Source organism: Camelus ferus, chromosome 3, assembly GCF_009834535.1.
Source record: "Camelus ferus isolate YT-003-E chromosome 3, BCGSAC_Cfer_1.0, whole genome shotgun sequence".
Taxonomy (NCBI): domain Eukaryota; kingdom Metazoa; phylum Chordata; class Mammalia; order Artiodactyla; family Camelidae; genus Camelus; species Camelus ferus.
The window spans coordinates 7,341,725-7,356,729 of NC_045698.1; the positions used below are offsets into that span (position 1 = coordinate 7,341,725).

The 15,005-nt window shown below is 40.3% G+C and overlaps 1 protein-coding gene across 4 annotated transcripts in view; it reads left to right on the forward strand.

Annotated features, from left to right (window-relative positions):
- Positions 1-11,135, forward strand: part of MARCHF6 (membrane associated ring-CH-type finger 6) — a 70,600-nt gene extending 59,465 nt beyond the window's left edge. For all 4 annotated transcript variants that reach the window (XM_032470002.1, XM_032469992.1, XM_032469999.1 and 1 more), the window contains exons 23-26: positions 1,428-1,517; positions 3,535-3,667; positions 4,608-4,743; positions 7,480-11,135. In XM_032470002.1, the coding sequence (XP_032325893.1) occupies positions 1,428-1,517; positions 3,535-3,667; positions 4,608-4,743; positions 7,480-7,570 (450 nt within the window). In that variant the 3' untranslated portion in view covers positions 7,571-11,135. The remainder of the gene's footprint in view (positions 1-1,427; positions 1,518-3,534; positions 3,668-4,607; positions 4,744-7,479) is intronic.
- Positions 11,136-15,005: the final 3,870 nt, after the last annotated feature.

Here is a 15,005-nt window from a genome sequence, read left to right on the forward strand (position 1 = left end):
TGGAAATTGGTGAGAAAAACACATATTTGGGCATATCTTAGTAAAATTTCTGAATTTATGATTTCTGAAAGAGAAATCATAAGCTTCAAAGAAAAAAAAAAAGCACACTGGCAGTGAACTTTGTAGCACTGAAAACCGTAAGTAGAAGGGCAGTTAGAGGCCATTTAGATAAAACAGACAAAAACCAAGCTTTCTGTACCCAGACCAAATGTCATCCAGTTGTTCATCTGTCAGGATGAAGAGGGATATTTGGGAATATGCAAGAGTTCAGTGCATCAGCCTCTGACTCAACTTGAAGATCTTTTAGAAGACTAACCAACCAACCAAACCAGAAAATCAAAACATCAGGCTCAAGATAATGGGCAGTGAAGAGGAGGGAAAACAGTATGAGCAAAATCCATATAAAACTGATACTGTGTAATTCCTGTGGGACATACGTGTATAAGCATAGAAGGGTGTGTAGGGGAAAGCGTGGAGGGTACACACTGAATGTCCACAGTGGTTGTTGCTGGGGAGGGGTTAGGATTTGTGCCGGGGGTCACAGAGGACTCCAGCCTTCTCTAGAAAGGGTTCAGTTTTATGTAAGAATAGATTTAGAGAGGTTAGTATAGCTCAGTGGTAGAGAGCATGCTTAGCATGCATGAGGTCCTGGGTTCAATCCCCAGTCCTTCCACTAAATTAAAAAAACCAAAAAACAAAAACAAGAATAGATTTAAATGTTATATGATACTTAAAAAAATACTTGCTTTTTTTAAAAAAAAAGATAAACAGAATAGGTTATGAAGGACTTGGTGTGCCGTGTTCAGGGCTGTAAGCAGGGAAGTCTCCTTAAGTGAACTGATTCGCACTTTAAGAGATCTCTTGGTGGTGGGTGCGGGTGAAGGTCACTTTGGCTGCCTGGTGAGGACGGGGGTGGGCAGGCCGGAGGCACAGTGAGGAGCTCGGTGTGGCTGGAGGTTCTCACGGCAGTTCAGCAGCACAGTGAATGCATCCACGTTGGAAGCTCTGTGCCTTTGGGATAATTTCTGTAAATCAGACGTGGCTCCACTGTTCTTTTGACATAAGTAGCTCAGCCAAAGCCAGTAAAACAGCCTAAGGAAGGTTCAGTGAAATGAAATCAGGGCACTGTTTTATTTGATTGTTGAAATCATTATTAATGTTAAACACTTTTTCTTGATTCTCTTGGTAAAATAATGAAGATTTTTGAAAGATACAAGAATGAATTTTGATAGAAACATTGAACTTGAGCTGTTGGAAAAAATTCCCTGGGTTTTCCAGCATATGTTAGTCTTCTGTAAGATTGTTACTAATCCAGCAGAACTTCTGTTTTGAAATGTATTGTAACTAATGCAAGAAGATTGTATAGCCTCTGTTCTGGTTAATTGCTAAACGCAAACAAAAAATCAAAGTGGTTTTTATTACCCTAGGACTGGGCACTTGGAGTCCTGCATGCCAAAATCATTGCAGCTATAACATTGATGGGTCCTCAGTGGTGGCTGAAAACTGTAATTGAGCAGGTAAGCAAAATCAGTTTTCGGAAAAAGACAAAGTGATAGTGATTAAGTTTGGCTTATGGGGCTCTTGTTTTCCATTTTCCCATTTTTCTGATTTTCCTACATTTTCTTTAATGAACATATATAACTTTTTTTTTTAAAGAAGAAAGGCAGTTTGCTTTTTTATCACCATGAATTTTCATCAGCCACTCTTAAAACTTCCCTTATCTGAAAGTTAACCAGTATCTTAAAATACTTAGAATCCTGTCCAAAGTAAAGGCAAAATTTAGCATGTGTGCTTTTTTTTTAAGCAGGAGTTCTGATGAAGACTTGATATTCAGGTTTGTGAGCCTGTAGTAGAGAAAAGAGGTTATTGTTCAAGGCAATAGATAAAGAAAAAGATAATAGATTTAAAAAGCAGAGCCATTTGGGAATATTCTAGCTACATGGCATCTAAGACTATTTTGTATTATTGAACCATCAGATAATTTGGTCATTGTGGTGATAACCTTGAAAAAGATAGACTGTGTTTCTGTACTCTGATTATAAGGCTAGAGCAGTAGGATAATTCATTTTAGGAAGATTCCTTCCAAAATAACCAGCGTAGTAGTACTTATTGATGTTTTAGTGACCTAGGGAATGTACCTAGAGAATGTTAATTACCTGGAGAATGTACTGTGGGCAACCCTCTCATCCCTAAAGGGTAGCACTAAATGAATGCAGTGTTACAGTTATGTAGCACTGAAGGTACGCCTCCTTTATGTATATGAAATAAAGACAGTAGTTCTCAGCCCAATATGCACAAGAAAATCATCCAGAAATTCGTGTACCTGGAGCTGCTTGGGGCCAGGGAGAGCCAGGGAATTGGTGTGTGTTTGCCTGCATCTCTCAAGTACAGGCAGATTCTGAAGTGAGGTCGGTTGTGGGGTGAATGGCAGCGCACCCATTCAGGCTGGGAGTACAGGCCAGCCCAAGTTCAAGTTGCCAGGTGAGACTGGCCCCTGTGGAAAGAAAGGGTTTGTTTAGAGGTGGAAGCTGTGGAGCACTGTTGATCTCTATAATACCTTACTTTCTGACGCATTCTTTCTCCTACGTGTGTATAAGTTTAAATGAAATGGTTTGGAAACACTGGGATGCCTTGCTGCAGTCATTTAAATGCATTTGAGTTAAAAGGATTTTGTGGGGATCAGAAGTGGGCCTTTGGAACAGTAAGCCTGTCTGTCATTCACATCCAGATGCTCTGGCCCACTTCTGAGGGCTCGAGGGATTGGACTGAGTGACACCACACTGTGTGACTGGGCCAGGAGAGGCTTCGGTGCTGGGGAGAAAACACGAGTAGTGCTCTTCTGTTTTGTCCCCTTTTGCATGCCATCTTCACTTTCCGTTATCCCCAAGATTTCCCCACTTCTATCCATTCTTTCCTCTGCATTACTATCTAGTAGAACTTTCTGGATAAGATGATGGAAATATTTTAGAAATTCTTGAATTAAAAAGAAGTTCACTATAGAATTCTTTCATACTAAATCGTTACATAAAATACCTTTTGACTTGTTGAAACTTGATTTATATAAGCTTTTTAAAAACATGCTTCCCCTTATAATGTTTTCTTATATTCAGATAAAATGAATGCAATCTTGAGTAATAATACAGATCGCTCTTATACAGTTTATATATGAAGTTACTTCAAGTTATGTGATCTTCAATTAAAATTATAGGATGCCATCTGGTATTGTTTAGTGCAAGGCTAATGTAATTATTATTCTAGATTAATGTCTTACTATTTCATTCTTAGCAGAGTTAACTGCAAAGTGTAAGGAAGTAAATACATTTCTTTAAAAACTTACAGATACCATACTTAGTTTGTGTTCTAGAATTTACCTTGAGTTCCAAAAAAAAATAATCATTTTTTTCCCCTTGAACCATTTGAATCCTTTTGGGCTGGTAGATGCAGCTCCCTGTGTCTTGAATTCAGTAGAGATTGCTCTGTTAACCTGGAGGAATTCATCTTGTATTCTGGTTCTGATTTTCCCCCTTGTTTCAGGTTTACGCAAATGGCATCCGCAACATTGACCTTCACTACATCATCCGGAGACTGGCAGCGCCAGTGATCTCTGTGCTCCTGCTCTCCCTGTGTGTCCCGTACGTCATTGCGTCAGGCGTTGTTCCTCTACTAGGTGGGTAATGCTGGCTGGGAGCTCAAGTGAGCACCTTTACTGACGTTGTTATGTTCTTATCACTTCCAGTATCAAGGGCTACTTGGCTCCAAATGCTTTGTTTGTAAATATAAATCCAGCTAAAAGAATGATTTTAAAAGACTTTTTCTTAGATTTCACTACTCAGGGCAAGATGAGGATCATTAAGCTTTTTGCTAGTTTTTTTTCTCTAGGCAGGTGAGAAAAATATTCACATTTTAAAAATGTTCTTTAGCATAAAGGAACATTTTATGCTAAAGAGACGCTCATTTGTGACACATCAACATGTAGACATTACCTCATCACTTGTGTACCGAGGAATCCTGACAAGACCTTACAGCCAACGTATGTTCACAGTTATAAGCACAAGATTTTCTCCTGCAGATCTTTTCCTTCTACTGAATTCCCTCTATAGGTTACTAGCAAGTTGCATAATCAGAAACCTTGAAGGTCATCTGTGTCACCTCAGGCTCTTTGCTCTCTGTGGTCTCCGAGTCCCACTGATCTGACCTCTGGAGCCCTTGCTCGTGGCTCACATTGAGGTGAACGGTGGCTCTCACCTTAACCTCAGCTGCCTCCCATCTGGTTTCCCTGCTTTGAACTCTCTACACTAATTTCATTCTCAACACTGTGGCCACGATGACCTTCAAAAGCATGAGTCTCATTGTTCAGACCTCTCTGGTGAACCTCCTTTTGTTGGTTCCTCTGTGGCCTTTAAAACTCAACCCAGCTCCGCACGTAGTTCACAGGGCTCCTCTTCACTGTGACTGTCTCCGGTTCCACTGCGCCCCTTGCCGCACCCTGTTTCATACAGGATGAGTTCAGTTAGGCACCACCAGTCCCCTCTACTTATGGAAGGACATGTTTTTATTTCACTGTTGTTCTGTATACACTTAAGAGTTTTCCTTCTTTGGTTTTACAGGTGTTACTGCGGAAATGCAAAACTTGGTCCACCGGCGGATCTACCCATTTTTACTGATGGTCGTGGTACTGATGGGAATCCTGTCCTTTCAGGTCCGCCAGTTTAAGCGCCTTTATGAACATATTAAAAATGACAAGTAAGTCTGGACTTCTCCTCATCTGGCTGCTCTTGTTAAGATATCTTATTTCTTAATTTTTGTGTCTAAAGTAATAAATCACAGGAGGGAAAAGTGCTCAGATTCTGGGTATGTTTTGAGGTGAATAGATTTGCTAACAGGTTGGATGTAGGATGTGAACAAGGATTATCAAGGGCTTGGCTGTGTCAGGCAGCTGGCAATATGAGTTGTCATTTATGGAGATGAAAAAGACTGGGAAAAACTAGGGAAGAAGAATTTTTAATATCCATTCCAAATAATTTTCAGTCTGTTTTCGAATGTTTTGTTTTGACAGTATATTAGTTCTAGGTAAAAACAAGAAGGCTGCGTTAGGAATTAGTGGCGCCTGCCTTCTTGCAAGCCCTTCTTACAACCAAGGGCCATAGGCTCACTGTGACCATTGCCCAGAGAGGCTGCAAAGTTACTGCAGAGGTGTCATGGTGCCCCTGTTCTGAGGAAACTGCTGCCTGACCTCAGGGAGAAATTGAGAACAGCCAAAGAGAGCACCTTCTGGGGATAACAGCCATTTGACTCTCCATGTCCTGATGGGGGGCTGGATCCTCTTCTGCTTTAGATGGTGTCTCACAGAGAAAGGAAGTTGTGACCATCCATCCTGGTTTGCCCAGGAGAGCCCCAGTGTACGCATGCCTCCTTCCTGTCACTGTTAACAGCGCCCCCTTTTACCCCTGAGTGCCGGCTTTGGACAACGAATTACATGGTCACCTTGTTTACTCTGAGGACTCCAAAGAGTAGTATTTTTGAGAATGAAATTTAAGAGTGTTCAGGGCTTCTCTAGCACTTGTACTGATGGTAATAAACACTGGAACACTTAGTCAGAGTGCTGAGTTCTGTCAACCATGAAAGAATGGGGAGGAGGATTTCAGTTGTTTTGGCGCAGCAGTAAATACTGCAATAATGCAAAAGAGACACACCCTCAGCAGCTTCCTGAAGCCCAATATGCTCTGTTTCCCCATCTCTGTCTTCCTGCAGAAAACGGTTGAACTGCAGGCTCCATCAAGGGTCTGTCTTGCTTGCCCCTGGCTGTCCACTCTCTCACAGTGCTTGATCGCCAGGAGGCACCGAGTGTGCATGTGTGTGGGGTGGGGGGCACGAGAAGGGGCTAGGGAATAGAGCTAGGTGTGAGTAGAGTCTCCTTTTTCTGCCACTGAGTTACTTCTTGGTCCTGGGCAAGTTTACTTTGCTTTTCTCTCTACACTTGATATTTTGATATGGTTTGTGATTGTGTGTGTGTGTGAAAGTAGTGCCAAGTGTATTATGTCAGATACTGCTGAGTAGTCATTGTTCAAAACATTTACAGAATTCTCACACTTTGAAAAAACACTGGTTGATTGGAGAACAGTAGGGTAAGGAACAGTTCACTTCAGGAATAGAATCAGGAAAGACAAAAAGAAAAGGGATTAAACAGTGGGATCATGGATGTAGAAGCGGTAGGATTAGTGGAATGTTTTTAAAAGGTGAGATGTTAAGCTACTTGGCATAAACTGCCAAAGCAACCTCATTAGGCTTTTATGTGTTGACAGAAAAGTGATAGCTGAGAGGCAGGGTAGAGAACATCATGGTGAAAAATGAAAGTTGGCACACCGAGCCCTCAGCACTTGCCAGGCCTTTGTTACCAAAGCTTTGGCGTGTCTTCTGCTTCCGAGAGCAGTCGCAGGACACAGGGCTGCAGTTCTCATCATACTGTTGAGCAACCCGCGTCTCAGAGCCCTCAGCTCCCTGGCAGCCCTTTCACGTGCTGGCTTCACTCTCTCCTCTCACGCAGATGTGTAAAGTCTTACTGGGCACTCCTTGATCTGCATTGCTGGGTCCCAGTGCCTACGTGTACCCCAGCCCCTTCCAGTTTGTTGGCATCATTTTTGTTACCCACTGTCCTCCAGGCCATTCCCCTGAAGTTAGGGATTCACATCACTGCTTCTCCTTCCCCACTCCTGCTATCATCATGGGGATGAGGATCCTGGTGGGGGGGCCTCCAGCCTTGTCTCTGTTTATACAGTCCCATGCCTTTTGCCATAACCTCCCTGTAACCATATCACTTAAGTTTGGAAATGTGGAAATGCAGAACTTGGTCCACCGGCTGATCTACCTATCAACTTATTAATACTCTTGCTTGGACCATAACCACCTACCCTCTGTCAGCTGCTCGCACTCACTGACTTCTCTGCCATCTCCCTTTGATCCCCGTGAAACCTTGTCCTTTGATTCCTCCTTTTCTCCAGAACTGGAGCTCTTCAGGATTTCCTCTCCTCCCTGCCCAGCTTCCTAGTTATCATATTTCCAGTCCATTTCTTCAGCCCTGTCCACTAAGCTGTTTTATAAAACATGATCCACACAGATAAATCCCTTAAATAAGTTGATACTACCTTAGCCTCACTCTGGCCTCTGAGTGCCCGAGTTTCTGGGAGCCCCTGACCTGTGCCCAGAGCCCGCAGTGCGGCTACCGCACTGCATCTGGGGCCTCCTGACTGCCGCTGCTCTCCTGTCTTCCCGTAAACCGCACCTTGCTGTGCGGAGCCTGCTTCTGTGCCTTTTGCAGGTGTTCATTCTAGACTCCTTTCTACCTACGGAACTATTAAAGGGTTTTAAGTGGGAGTGAAGTGATTTAATTTACATTGTAAAAAATGTACTGCTGGCTACTCTTAGGAAGAATGTTTAAGTAAGATCATGTCAGAGAGTAACCACCCTGTCTCTCCAACCCAGGTACCTTGTGGGTCAGCGCCTCGTGAACTATGAACGGAAGTCTGGCAAACAGGGCACGTCTCCGCCACCTCCACAGTCGTCCCAAGAATAAAGCGGTGTCTCGGCTGCCTTGACCTTCCCCTTGCCTTCACGTGTCCTTTTTTGTGGACTTCTCTCTTTGGAGATTTTCCCAGTGATCTCTCAGCATTGTTTTAAGTTAAATGTGTTTGACTTGCGTTCCCAGCATTCAGAGAGCAGCAGTACCAGGGCTGCTGCCCCTCCTGCGTCTCCTGACATCACTGCTGTCTGAGGTCTGTATATGTGTAAATAGAAGTTCCTGGATACCCTGAAACCTGGGATTAAACAGAATGTGCATTGTACATCTTTAAACAAAATGTATATTAATTTATTAAATCTAGTTGTCACTTTATTTTGGACCTGCTGTGATCTTGACAGGAAATGTGCCACAGAGCCATAGGGCAGAGGCAAGACTTACATGACGTCTTTTGGAACACAGTGTCACGGTGTTCTTAGCAGTTCTTATTAAGTAAACTGTACATTCTGTCTCTCTTGGCTGTTCAGACCTTACCAAGGACGTAAAAGGAAACAAGTAGAAGTCAGCAGCGGAGTGTCTGTGGTAAGAAAACACGAGCTTGGGCTTCACTGTCAGTCGTTTATGGAGGTTGTTCTGTGTAACACCAAAGCTGTTGTACATTTTCTACTGCCTGATTTTTTTTCATGTGTCTGTGTTTGTAATATTGTATAGTATCTTGTGCTAGGTGAGGAAATTATTTTTAATTTTGATAATTTAATATTCCTAGTGATCAGCATTGGGAATTAGGTTTTTGTGCTTGTTAGGGGCATGTCTGTACTTAGAGAAAAAAAAAGTCCAAAAGAAGATTTTTCTTTAGGTCCCCCAGCCCCGTTTTTTCCACACACAGCTGTCTTTCATGCAAGATCATTAATCTTGAATAACTCCATCAGTGATACTGCATCTGCCTGGAATAGGGATGTACTGAAATGTTTGTTAATTGTAGATGAGGTTTGTGATCTTAGATTGACAGCATTAGAGAAGACTGGTTAGAACCCCTGGTCCTGCTGGTTTGTGTATCATTAGGTGAGGATTAGTGCAGTGCATTTCTCCAAAGGTTCCAAAGCTTTTTGTTTACAGAATAAAACTACAAATAAAACCAACTTGATTTTATTTGACCAGAAGGAAGCTGGCTGAGCTGGCCTTTTTACATAGGAGTACAGAATGTATTTCATTGGAAACATGCTGTAAAATCTTAGAAAACTAAACACTTACAAACTTGGTTTTCTCTTATAACCAGAGCTTCAAATTAGAAGTGTAGGGGAATAGAATGGGCATGTGATCCGAGTGTTTAATGGTACTGGTATGTTGTAAGGGTAGTGTTTGCTTTTGAGTGATAATTTAGAAGTTCTCAGAAAAAAAGGGACAGCATAGGTCTTAAGAAACCATAAAGGAATTTCCATATAGTATTAAAACCCTTAGGCTTAAATCTAGGGATTTTTAAAATACAAGAGTCAGTCAAGCAGTAAGCTACCAAAATCAAAAGCAACGTGTTCTAGTTGCTTTATATTTCAACAATTTTTTCTAAAGTGGTAAGCGATTACTTTAAAACATATTTTAAAACACCAGTATCAAAAAAAAAGTCTGATACAGGATTCAGTGTTACAGGTTTTGGCACTTTGTAGTGCCCCTTTCTCATATTTGAAATAAGGTCTTTGCTAGCCCTACCTTTACTTAGAAATTTAGTCCTATTGTAAAAATTAGGAGCATTTTAAACATAATGCCACCTGTCATGGCGTATGTCTATATAAATTGTTCTCCTTGGGAGAAAAATGTTACCAAATTGGGCATCTAAATTGATTATGTCAATTTAAGTTTTTTTTTAATTTTTCAGAGAATTTGTAGATCTTGATATAAAGTCATTGAAACACATTTATCTGTTTTACCAGAAAGAGATCTAAGCAGATACCACAAAAGATTAAAAATTGTTATTCTACAAAATTTTAAATGAATCTTATCAGATATTTTATTAAAAAAAAAAAAATGGCCAAAAAGTTGCCCTCCATTTCACTGGCAGATAACTGTATCTTGTCTTAAGGATTTCCCCTGGTTTTCCAGTTGTACTTTGTCCTGTTGTTTTCAGTAAGGTGAATACTTTCATAAGGAAAGCATTTGCTGGCATACTATTTACTTGGGTAGCATCGAGGTTTTATTATTAACCAGTAGTCTTATAAATATTTAAAATCTCTAGTTCAGAAAGTGCTAGTATTGCTGCCCTTCTTCATGTAGAATTTTTAAAAAATAATAGTGTAGCTTTGCTTCATGTTACATTGGGCTAAAACTGTCTTCAAGGAAGTAAGTTAGGAAAAAAGACCTTTTTGCTTTATTTTTACTGTTTATAAATTGAAGACAAATCAACATTTGGGGTTAGTTTTACATGACCAGTTATCAAATGGTCATAGTATGAAGTGTGCAGTTGTGCATTACTAGCAAATTATGTTTGATTTTTAAACTATTAAGTACTAATAGTTGAGATGAAAACTGAAGAAAATGCCAATGTGAAGTTTGTCTATAGCTAGCCTTAAAAAAGTTCCGTGTTTTTAGGTAATTTTTTTCCTGTTTTCTGGAGAAACAATGGAGATTGGACATCTCAATTCCAGATGTAAATGAAAAGTAATTTTTATTTCAACATTTAATATAACTGTTATTACTGTGGATTCTTGTCTTGTGTTTTTTCTTTCCCTTGTTCAAATAATAGAGAATAACTTTTTCTCAAGTGATTTGATCTTAGATATCATTTCTGTATTGTCAAAATGCTACTCTTAAAGTGTAATTGTTGAATTTAGGTTGAATTGATGACCTTTTTAAAACAAAACAAATAAGAACCTGGACATTTTTACATTGTATTGTGTTTGCAAACACACACACTCCACTCCCTCCCTCCCTCACGCACTGTGGAGAAGGTAGCACCAGTCAGGAACGTGGGCACTTTTTTGAACATTGCAAGTGAGCTGCTTATTCTTTTTCAGGACTGCGCTCTTTACTTAACTGTGATGTTTTTTATATTGTAAAATTAAATGGTTATGTTTAAAGTACCCCTTCAGAATGTCACCTGTTCAGTCGCTGCCAAGAGGAAAAACAAATGTTTTCCCACTAAAGTGTTATTAGAGGCCTCATGTGTAGAGATTGTCTAACTTCCTTGTATTTCCTTCATTTATTTGCCTTTTAGTTGGATGTTTTCCTTTCAATGTGTTACCGCCTTTTGTCATTTTTAGAACAGCCATCAGGAGTAAGGGTTTCTTTCAGATAATCCCCAACAATATCTTTGGCATTTAATACAACATAAAGGTAAGACAGGATACATGTTTTCATTCCCATCTATTTTGTTTGAGTGCTTCATTCTGTAGTCGTGAAATTAATATAGTACCTTAACTGAAAATGTAATGACCATAAGGCCTAGAAATGACCGTTGTAGAAGCTAAAAAAATAGAACACTTACTTAGTTAGATGTCAGTTTTCTAAGCACCTTAGATACCCAGACCAACCTCATGTGTATATATTCTGAAGTGCTCCCTTTTTTATGTGGTCGTTTGTTTCTTTCTGAGTTGAGAGAAAAAAATTGAATAAAAATGTTAGTTGTAGCCTAGTTTTTTTTTGGTTGTTTATTTTTGCTTTGTTGCAAGATTGCTTCAGAATTACAGAAATGTGCATTATTAGCTGGCATAGGTAGATAATCCAGATTGTTAAAAAAAATAATAATTATGTAAGAAAAAGAACTCAAGTTACATATGATTATAGCCCCTCTGTTCTAAGTATGCATTTGAAAGTGCAGTTGCAGAAGACACACCATCCCCCTCCCTCCGTCCGCTGTGCCTGGAGACCGTCCTCACTGAGCAGAGTGAGACCTGTCATCCTGTGCCACAGGCGAGGTGCCACCCACCTCTGCGCCTCCACTGTGCGGTCCGAGTGTCAGGCTTCACCGGGTTGTCTCTTAGATGGAGACTTGGTTAGGGTAAAACCAATCAAGCCCATTTTACATGCTGATCATACACATGTGTCAGAGAAAAAGGAGAGGCTCGTGTGAGATTTTTTCTTCCTGAGTGCCCTTTGTGAAGAGGTCTTTTGTTTCTGATTTTTCTTTGTTTCTAGGTTCAACACTTTCTTCTATGATTTTTAAAACATCAAGTGCTATTTTATTTCTTTTAAATGCAGTGGTGGTAGGCGAAATGCTGTTTGAACCTAGAGCGTTTGTAATCTGTGAAGTTGAAATTTTACAGCAAAGGGAATTGTACAGTGAATCTCAGAAAGTGGTCATTAATTCCCTCCGCCCGCTGTGCAGTGTGCAGCCGCTCTTGCAGACAGAACCAACATGACAAGTGAAATAGGGCTCTGAGGAGGTAGCATTCCCCCATCCACCCCGTTTTTGTTTTGTTTTGTGTGTTGTTTCTAGCGCTGTACTTAGTACTGTAGTTGAGCGAAGTACGGGGTCTGCCTTCAGGGAGCCCAGTTAGAATGGAAAAGAACAGGATAATGAGCCAAAGATACTATTGTAGGTAGGGATAAAATGCCACGAGGAACACAGAGAAAGGATCCACCTGTGGAGTCTGTGATGACCTGGCTGTATCCTTGATTACTGTTTTGTATATGTCGTCACCCCTCGTCCCACATCCCACATGTCCTCTGTCACCCCCTGCAGTCTGCTTCTGCCAGTCCCATGTGGCACTAAAACTTCTTATGTCAACAGTCAGTAACCTGGTGAGGCCCCTTTCTATAGCACTTCACGTTGTTTAATCATCTTTATGAAATTTCTTCCTTTACATAAGTAACAGTGCACTGTCTTTCTGCTTTTCCATGTTTGTTTAGTAACTTTTCTTAAGGACAAGAAGCTTTATATCTGGGAACCCCATTCATTCCCTCCTTTGTTCTTTGCTTATCTGGATCAGTCCCTTCTGCTAGCTGCACAGATTCATTGGTTTGATGGAGCAGAATAGACAGTCCAGAAATAGACCTACACATACATGGAGAGCTGCCTTTTCACAGAGGTGCAGAAGTCCAATAAATGGTGCTGGAATAATTGAACATCCAGATGCAAGATTAAAAATTGATCCGTATCTCAAATTGGCAAAAATTAACTCAAAATGGACTGTAGTCCTAAATGTAAGATCCATAACTATATATGAAGAAGACAAAGCGGAAAATAATCCTGGGTTACAACCCCTAAAGCACCATCCATAGAAGAAGAATTTGACGAATTGGGCTTTATCAATATTGAGAACATCTGCTCTTTGAAATACACGGTTTAGAAAACAAAAAGACAAGTCATGGAGTAGCAGAAAATGTTTACAAAACATTTCTGATAAAGGAAACGCATTTGAAGTAAAGGAGTCTCTAAACTTGGTAGTAGGAAAACCTATTTGCCTATTTTAAAAAAATGGGCAAAATATTTAAATGTACTTCACTGCAAAGGATCAATAGACGGCAAGTAAACACATGAGAAAATGTTCAACATAATTAGCCATAAAGAAAATGCACATGAAAACTACAGTGAGATGACCACTACACGTATATTAGAATGGCTAAAATTAAAAATACCATACGTACCATGTGATGGTGAGGACCTGGAGGGACTGGAACGCTCATAACCTGCTGGAGGGAATGTAAAGTGATACAGCTACGGGAGAGAGTTGGGCAGTTCTTTAAAGGGTAAAACACGTACTTACCACTATCGGTTATTTACCAAAAGAAAAGAAGGTTTAAGTCCTTATGAGGACTTAGACATGAGTGTTCAAAGTAGCTTTATTTGTAATAACCCAAAGCTGGAAACAACCCACGTGCTCATCAACAGGTGAATGGATAAATGATTATCCATACAGTGGGATGTTGCTCAGCAACAAAAAGGAAATCACTATTGGTATATGCAACATGAACAAATCTCAAAATGATTGTGCTGGGTGAAAGTATACTAAAAATGTACAGTATGCTTTCCTTTATATAAAATTCTAGAAAATACAAAGTAACCTACGGAAGTCTAGAAAGCAGATCAGTGCGGGTGGGGCTTGGCAAGGAGGGACTCGGAGGGGTTTCAAAGGCACATAAACGGGGGGGGGGGCGGAAGGATGCATGTGTGTGATGGACGCGTTCACCATCTTGACGGTGTTCTGGTTTGACATGTATATACATCCCAGAACTTACAGAATTGTAGAGTTTATACTCGTGCAATTCATGCATGTTAATTACACCTCAATTTTTAAAGTTATGTGTTCATACATTCTCTCCAACCTACCATTTCTCTTACCTCAGAGTGTCATCTCCTTTCTCACTTTTGGCTGATGATTTTTATTCATACTTCACTTAGAAGCAATCACAGCAGAACTTTTCACAAGTTCACATTGTCTGGCCCATCACCCACTGTGTTTACTTTGCTCCAGGCAGCCTCTCCTTTTCAAACATCAGGGCCTTTGCACTTCTATTTGCCATGCCTTAATGTCTCCCCATCCTCATTTCTTTACTAAAATGTCTCTAAGGGAGGCTTATTTAAAATTGTAGCTACTGGGCCATTCCTCTGTTCTACTCTATTCTTCTCTTTCATATTTATCAACATGCTGTACAGTTTATCTATCTTGTTTACATTTGCATGTTTTCCCTCACTTGGAATGTAGGCTCCAGAGGTTTTTTTTTTTTTTCCCATTTTCCCTTAATTATTTGGGGATTACTACTGTAATTCCTGGCAGTCTTGGGATATATTTGGCATTCAATAAATATTGTTGAGTAAATAAATGAATGAATCAGAACCAAAATAATGTATATATGATTAAAATAAAATCTGAAAGCCATCCTCCAGAGGTGAGCACTGTCGGTAGTGTGGTGTCTGCTTCCAGGCTGTGCTCTCCATAAGCATAGGTTCACGGACCCTTTTATCCCCACAGGTGCACACGCCCTGGGCTGCACTGCATGGTGTTCTTTCACCGTTTCTGAACATCTGTTTGTGTCAGTACATAAGTAGCTACCCCATTAAAAATTTTGGCTGTATTGTGTTCCATTGTGCGGGTAAGGTCATGATTTAAGTTTTCTGAAAGTTAACTCATTTTATTATACGCTATAGTAAACATTGTTGTCCGTATTACTTTACTAGTATTTCTGTAGGCTAGTATTCCTGTAGGATAACTTCCTAGAAGTAAGGCTGCTAAATCATTAAACATGTTTAAAGTGCCACATGGCCCCCAAATATACCAGTTAACACTCCTCTCTCCTCAGTGTATGAGGTTCCTCGTTTTCCCATATCATCAACATTAAATATTGCCTGTGTTCAGTTTTGCAAATAACCGTTAATTTGGAAATGTGTGTGTCTTCATTTGGTAGGAAAGTTGCCCAGAGAGAGGAGTTGTGTTTAGAGCTTGATGTCTCTAGGAAAGGAAGGTGGGCTTGTCATCTTGGCCACTCCTGGAAATAGCTCATTCTAGTTATCTTCTTGTCAAGCGGAAGTGGGTCTCAGGGCTTGTTTCATTTAGTGTGAGTG